Here is a 7286-nt window from a genome sequence, read left to right as displayed (position 1 = left end):
TGTTATTTCGACCACGTTATTTCGAAGACTCTCATTAGGAAGACCGTGCCGACACCGGGAATTGTGAGGGGGAGGAGTGCTCACCACCAACTCAGGTCCCTGCAGTGACCCACTACGCATGCGCGGCCAACGGCCTCCTGCGAAGCCGCCAAAATCCTCTTGCCTGCTGGGTCCGCGCACTGAGAGGCGGAAGTGGGCGGGGCCGCGAGCTCCTCGTACCGCCCCCGTCTGGCCACGCCCCCTCGCCCTGCTGGGCGCGCCTCCTGGGCTGCAGGCTGCTACCCACGTGGGCCTCCCCCGAGCTGGCGGGCAGTGGGCGCCGCTCCCTGCAGGCTGGGTGTGCCTGAAGCCTGCGGTTTCCTGTGGGAGGAAACCTCCCGCGGGCGCTCAGCTCGGCTTTTAGCTCTGGAGGCCCAGGAAGGGGAGATTCCGTTACCGCCTTCCAGCTCCCTGATTCTCCCCCTTCCACAGGTTCCTAGCTTAAGGGACCTCCTCCCACGCCCCGACCCTACATTCCCAGGGTACCTAAATCTGGGCTGATTCCACTCAGGGAATTTGATTTAGAGTACTAGCCTCCTGCTTTCCACCTCCCTCACTCACATTTCCATCTCCCCAGCCCCTGGTTTCCAGATTCCTAACGGGGCCAGGTCTTGTCCCTTTGCCTACACTCCCATGAAGAGCACATGACCCCCCCCACCCCAGCCTCTAATTTTTCCCTCAGTGACCCAGACTTCCTAACTTCCTTGGGTTCTGAATTCAGAGCCCCAGTCTCTGTCCCCAGGGACCCTAATTCTGCACTCCTAACTTTAGCCTTGATGTCCAGTGGACCCAAGAATTTTCCCCTACCCCAAATCCTAGAGACTATGAACTAGAGTCCCCCAGTACTAAATCCACTCAGGGCCCCAATGCTGGGTATAACAATCACATACTATGTGCTGCACACTCCTAGAACCACCCTATGACGGATTTACTATGACTATCCTTATTTTACAGATAAACTGAGGCATAGAGAGGTTATTAGTAACTTGTCCAAAATCACAGAGAATGAGCACAGCAGCTTGGATTTGAATCCAGCCCATGTGCTTCTGTAGACTGCTGTCCTGGTCCCCAGCTTCGGGGTCCCCTGAGTACCTGCCTAGTCACTGAACTGCCCATCCCTCACCCATTCAGGGAGCTGAGAGGACCAACCACACTCCTGTCCCCTAGCTCTGGCCCCATTGAAATAACCAGACATCCAATAGTCTAGTTCCCTTCCCTTGCAAGAACCTAGGATTTCAGTCCTGCAGCTCCCAATTCCCTATCAGGACCCCAGACACCTGATCCCCTGCCCCTCACTTTTTCTTTTTTAAAATTTTATTTATTTATTTGACAGAAAGAGACATAGCAAGAGAGGGAACACAGGCAGGGAGAGTGGGAGGGAGAAGCAGGTTTCCCAGGGAATGTGAGACTCAGTCCCAGGACCCTGGGATCACGACCTGAGCTGAAGGCAGACCAGACGCTTAACGACTGAGCCACCCAAGCACCCCTGTCCCTCACTTTTTACTAGTACCCACACCCTCCAAGAGACCCAAGTATATAGTAATCACATCCCACCCTGATTCAATAATTCAACAATAAGTAATAATAACAGTGAACATTAAGTCCCTGGTACTACACTTCTGTTTAAAACCCTCCAGTGGTTTCTCACTGCCCTTAGAATAAAAGCCAAGCTCCTCCCCTAGTCTTCAAGGGCCCTCTTTAATTTCCCTTCCTACCACTCCCTCCAGCTCCCCCCAATTCCAGCCACACTGGTCCTTCTGTCTGCTCTCCAAACAACCTGAGCTTGTTCTTTCGAACTCCAGCCTCTCATTTCCCCTTCCTCCAGCCCTGAAATGACTCCTGTCCTCAGGTCTCCACTCAGATGTCCCCACCCCACAGAGCCCTTGTCTGATCACCTTGTTTAAAGTAGCTCCCTGCCGCTACTTCCTTCTCACCTCCACTCTGTTTTATTTCCTGCAAAGCACTTAGCACTGCCTCTGAAATTTCTCCACTGCATTGGTAGGTTTTCTCTTTAGGGTCCACCAGCCCCTACTAGGAAAGTAGCCTCCATGATAACAGCAGGCATCACATCTGTTTTCTCTCTTATGACCTCCCGGTTCATAATAGATGTTCAATAAATGTTTGATGAAGAAAGGAACGAATGTGTGGCTGCGTTATAGTGTACCGGCATTACCTTATTCATTTCGAGTCAGTATCTGAATTAAGATTACCGCTATTAGTATATTGCCAATATTATCATTTTTTAAGAGATTGTATCTATTTATTTGACAGACAGAGACACAGTGAGAGAGGGAACACATACAGGGGAGGTGGGAAAGGGAGAAGCAGACTTCCCGCTGAGCAGGGAGCCCGATGCGGGGCTTGATTCCAGGACCCTGGATCATGACCTGAGCCAAAGGTAGATACTTAACGACTGAGTCACCCAGGTGCCCCTATTGTCAGTATTTTTAGTATTACAGTATCCATGTATGTTGCAGACGAGGAAAACGGGGCTCAGAGAGTTGAAATAATCAGTCAAGACTGCCCCCCCCCCCCCGCCCCACCGGGCAGGAAATAGTGGCCCTGGCATCAACTTCCACTCCCTGTCCCCTTCCAGAATTTTACATGTTACCATTTTCCATCCCCTGATCCCCATTGTGGGGCGAACTCCCTCCCAGATCTCAACCCACCTCCACGCAGTGGGAATCTGGCCCTTTCTCCTAAACCCCCATTCCTCGAAGTATCCAGTCCTAAGTTCCATCAGGGAAAGCAGACTCCGGCCGGCCAGCTGGGGACAGGACCCAGTCTGGAGTCCTGAAAATCGGGCCCTCCCTCTCCTCGATGCTTGCCCCACCCTGCCGCTGCTCCACTCCCTGGACTCCAAGGACTTCTCATCTCAACGCTGGGAGTGAGCCCCAGAAGATGCCTGTCTGGGGGCAGTGGGTGGTGGCACAGAGAATGAGAAACCCAAGCGCCTAGTCCCTCCCTCTGACTACAGACCTCAGCTGGGTGCGGTGCGAGTGGGTATAAAAGGGTCAGTATTTATTGGGAGGAGCAGAGAGAAAAACCAGGAGAGTGAGAAGAGAGAGAAAGGAGGCATAGGCAGTGAGGACTGGAGAGAGAAAGAAGGAAGAAAGGAGAGAAAGAGATCCTGATTGAAGGGGAGAAGGAGGAAGAGAGCCAGAGGGAGGGAGGAGGGCGGTGAGAGAGGCGGGGGCCTCGAGAGGGTGGAAGGAGGGAGGAGAAGGGCGGGGCGCGGAGGCCCCAGCAAGGGACGAGACTCCAGCTCCGACTTTTTCTGCCGCTCTCGGTAAGTTTTCAGTCCGTTATTCGGACTGGGATTTCTTTATTTACTTGGGAGTGCACTAGTTTGGGAAGGATACCCCCAGGCAGGGAGAGACGCCCTGCTCTCAGACCTCATGGAAATCCTTGTCATTTAAGAAGTGATCTCTTAGCACTTGGGGTGGAGATTCGGGAAGGGGTGGGGCCCGGCAAGGATTCGGGGTTCTCAGCAGAGCCCTCCACTGGTAAACTTCCTTTAGTTTTTCCCCATAGCTGTCCAATCTCTCCTGAGGACCCTTGCCAGAGAACACCCCACATCTGGGGGATGTCTAGGCACCCCCTTTCTGGACACTGATGGGTTCATTTTGTCAAGCCTCCTACTGCCAACCCAGGCCTCCCACCCCCAGCATGGATCTCACCCATTTTTCTTACAAGATGGGGTGGGGTGGGGTGGGGACCTCATGGGCATAGCCAGGGACTGGGGTTTCCCTGTTTCTTGGAGGCAGGGGGTGAGATGAGTCACTGGGTGACTCATTGGGTCCCCCTCCTCCCTACCCCAGGAGAGGAGGGGGGTGACTCAAGGATGCCGCCTGTCTCTGGGGGGAAGCCCCCAGCTTCTGATGAATCTAGAGGGGTGTCTGCTTGAATTTTCACATCCTGGCTCATATGTGCCCAGGATCAGGACTTTGAGGAGACAGGAGGCCACACTGCTCATCCTACTTTCTTCTGGACCCAAGAGTCCATCCCTGGCTTGGTCCAACCTCTGGAGAATTCAGGAGTCCTTGCCCCCAGCCTACCCCCCACTCAGACCCTGGAGTCCCGGCCCCCAGCCCTCTTCTTCATCACCCCCGGGGAGTCCTGACTCAGACCCCTTCTCCACCAGGATTGGAGCATCTCACCAGCACTTGTGCCAGCCTCTTGAAACAACCATCTCCTGACACCCCCCAGCCCAGGCTTCCACTGCAGCCATGTCTCTCCTCCTGCTGGTGGTCTCTGCCCTTCATATCCTCATTCTCATCCTGCTTTTCGTGGCCACTTTGGACAAGGTAAGCCTACTCCAGCCGGCACGCATTTTCTCCTGCAGACTCCCACCACACCCCCCTTCTAAAGTCCCTCGGGCCCCACCCCTTTTCTCTAGCATCTTCCCTTCAGAGGTCTGCCTCTGAGGCCTCTACCGTGCCCTTTCCCCTGACTGCTCCCACCCCTTCTTACTACATCCATGCCTTCCCCAGTCCAATGCCTTCCCAGCCCTACCCACAATTTCCCTGACGCCACCCACTGTCCTCTCCTAACGCTGCCCCTGTTTCTCTGTCCATCCCAGTCCTGGTGGACCCTCCCAGGGAAGGAGTCCCTGAATCTTTGGTATGACTGCACGTGGAACAATGACAACAAAACGTGGGCCTGCAGTAACGTCAGCGAGAATGGTGAGGGGGTTGCGGACCAATCTGCAAAGGGAGGGGTCACCCCAGGTCTCTTCCCGGGACCAAGAACTAGGACCCCTTCAAAGTTTGAGTGGACAGCTCTGGGTCTCAATGCTGAGTGAGTGGGGCTGATTATGACACTCTTATCTGCATGGTAGGGAGCAATATGCTCTTGTTCTAGAGAGAATGGACTAACCCCCTCCCTCCTTTATGATTCAGAAAGAGGGGAGAGCACATGCTATAGGTTTAAGGAATGGGGGAAGAAAGCTCCCAAGATTCTGTGAAGGTAGGATTATGTTTTCAAAATTCTAAGGAAATGGGACTGGTGTTTGTAATGGATGTCTGGGACCAGTTTGTCCAAGTTCCAAGGCATTGAAGCTGGAACCACATTAGGGTTCTAAAGGGGTGGGGCTAAATCCTTCCAGGGTCCTGAACAAGGTGGGTTGGGGGTATGGTGCTGTTGCATCTGAGTGATAAAGGAGGAGAGCTGTATCCTTCTAAACTTCCAAGAGAAAGAAAATGAAAGATTAAATGCTTTTCCCCTAAGAGTGAAGCAAGAACTTCTGTTCTCACCAGTTCTATTCAGTGTTATACTGGAGTTAGCCAATGCAACTGGGCAAGAAAAAGAAATAAAAGGTATAAAGAGGGGAGAGGAAAAAGCAACAATGTCTCTCTCTTCCCAGTGGACATGTTCATGTAGAAAATCCTAAAGAATCTTGAGAAAAGCTTCTAAAACTGATAAGGGAACTCAGCAAAGTAATAGGAATCAAGGTCAATATAAGTGATATTCACAAGTATCCAAACCTGTATGGCTGTGAACGGGGTAGGGCAGTGAACGATGCGCCAGCTGGTGGAGCTGGGACTCTGGACATACTGTGACTTCACCTCTATCTCCTCCTTACTGCAGGCTGGCTGAAGGCAGTTCAGGTCCTCATGGTGCTTTCCCTCATCCTCTGCTGCCTGTCCTTCATCCTGTTCATGTTCCAACTCTACACCATGCGGCGAGGAGGGCTTTTCTATGCCACTGGCCTCTGCCAGCTTTGCACCAGTGAGTACGGGCCCCAGGGAATTGAAGGGAAGTGACAGGGGACTGTCTGGGTGCTGTGGGCCCTGAGAATGGACATCAGGTCAAAGAAAACAATGATCAACAGCCCAAGGACCACCTTGGACTGTCCACCTTGGACAACAGCCCAAGGACCTGCCTTGTCAGGCTACCTCTCTGCCTGGGGACTTTTGGGAGTTGTACTTTTCACTGATTCCGTGTTTTGTGGTATGCATCTCTGAGTCATGTGGAAGCCGACACTTAGAGCTTCAAGGAGCCGGGGCTGGAAAAGGTGGTGTGAGCGAATACTTTAGATCCCAAGGATGGGAGGGAGACAGTTGGCTAAGTAATACTCCAGGAGAGAACTCTGAATCATAATAGCAGTGATTTTGTACAGCGAGCTTCTGTTTCTGGTGGACCTACCGCGTATCAGACACTCTAAGTTCATACACTTTAAAATTTTTTGCCTTCAGGAGCAGAGAGCTAAGTGATCATAGTCATTTTCTAGAATATTCTCTTAGGTTCCTATAAAGTATAAAGTCCCTCTCGTTTTAATTTACTATTTTCGAGCTTGGCTCACAGAAAGGCACTAAAAAATGTTCCTCAAAGGGATGGGTGGATGGATGGATGGATGGGTGGATGAATATTATCTCCCATTTTATGAATGAGTAAAGGGCACCCAGCCAGATCAGCTAAATTGCCCAAGGACCATATGCGGTGGCCTCGTTGCAAGGCTCTGAAGGAGCGAACCACAACTCCCAGAAGGCACCGGCGCTGAGCCCTGGCTCTCCAGCGGCTTCTTTGCCCCGTGGGTTGTTGGGAAATGCAGTCTTCTTGCGGGTACAGCGTGACACCTGGTTCTGGTCTCCCCGCAGGTGTGGCGGTCTTTACCGGAGCCCTGATCTACGCCATTCACGCTGAGGAGATCTTGGCGGAGCGCCCGCCGGGGGGCAGCTTTGGTTACTGCTTCGCCCTGGCTTGGGTGGCCTTCCCCCTTGCCCTGGCCAGTGGCGTCATCTACATCCACCTGCGGAAGCGGGAGTGAGGGCCCCCGCGTCGCCCTGCCGCCACTGCTGGTGCCGGGCCCTCTGTCTCATCCCTGAAGCCCCCGCCCCCGGCCTCCTCCAGAAAATAAAACCGTTTAACCGCTTGCTCCGCCTTTGCCTCCTTCCTTCCTCCCTGCCTCCTCCAGGGACCCAGGCTGCTAAGGCCTGATCTTTCCTGAACCTGGGACAGCACCTCCAGCAGCAGCCTTCAGAAAGTCCAGCTTCAGGCCCCCAGGCCCTTCTAAACCAGGACACAGGAAGCAGGGGTCCCAGCCGCATTCCCCCTTACCTGTGGCCCTGCACCCTCCCGTCTCAGGATTCCTGCAGAGTCTAGACCTCTAGGCACTTGCGGGGAAGAACCAGGCATGTGGGTTTCCTGTCCTCTTTTTCCATGTACAAGGGTGTCTTTCTCTCAACCAGGCAGGGTATGTGTTGTTCTAGATTGTTGGTCTCCACCCCCCCCCCCCCCCCCCCCCC

General features: G+C 53.4%; 1 protein-coding gene across 2 annotated transcripts; it reads left to right on the top strand.

Annotated features, from left to right (window-relative positions):
* Positions 1 to 2933: 2933 nt before the first annotated feature.
* EMP3 (epithelial membrane protein 3) lies at positions 2934 to 6914 on the top strand. 2 transcript variants are annotated; one of them, XM_059383921.1, is made up of 5 exons: positions 2934 to 3052; positions 4184 to 4346; positions 4622 to 4724; positions 5629 to 5769; positions 6639 to 6914. In XM_059383921.1, the coding sequence occupies exons 2-5, from the start codon at positions 4269 to 4271 to the stop codon at positions 6806 to 6808; spliced, it is 492 nt and encodes a 163-aa protein (XP_059239904.1). In that variant the 5' UTR covers positions 2934 to 3052; positions 4184 to 4268; the 3' UTR covers positions 6809 to 6914. The 2 variants fall into 2 exon arrangements, with proteins under 2 accessions (XP_059239904.1, XP_059239903.1); XM_059383920.1 differs by lacking the exon at positions 2934 to 3052 and adding an exon at positions 3063 to 3328.
* Positions 6915 to 7286: the final 372 nt, after the last annotated feature.

This window comes from Mustela nigripes, chromosome 17, assembly GCF_022355385.1.
Source record: "Mustela nigripes isolate SB6536 chromosome 17, MUSNIG.SB6536, whole genome shotgun sequence".
Taxonomy (NCBI): Eukaryota; Metazoa; Chordata; class Mammalia; order Carnivora; family Mustelidae; genus Mustela; species Mustela nigripes.
This window is presented reverse-complemented; position numbering and strand designations above follow the sequence as displayed.

Coding starts and splice junctions, on each gene's coding strand:
- EMP3 (XM_059383921.1), top strand. CDS start 4,269: ATGTCTCTCCTCCTGCTGGTGGTCTCTGCCCTTCATATCCTCATTCTC. Junction 4,347..4,621: donor TCGTGGCCACTTTGGACAAG/GTAAGCCTACTC, acceptor TGTCCATCCCAG/TCCTGGTGGACCCTCCCAGG. Junction 4,725..5,628: donor CAGTAACGTCAGCGAGAATG/GTGAGGGGGTTG, acceptor TCCTTACTGCAG/GCTGGCTGAAGGCAGTTCAG.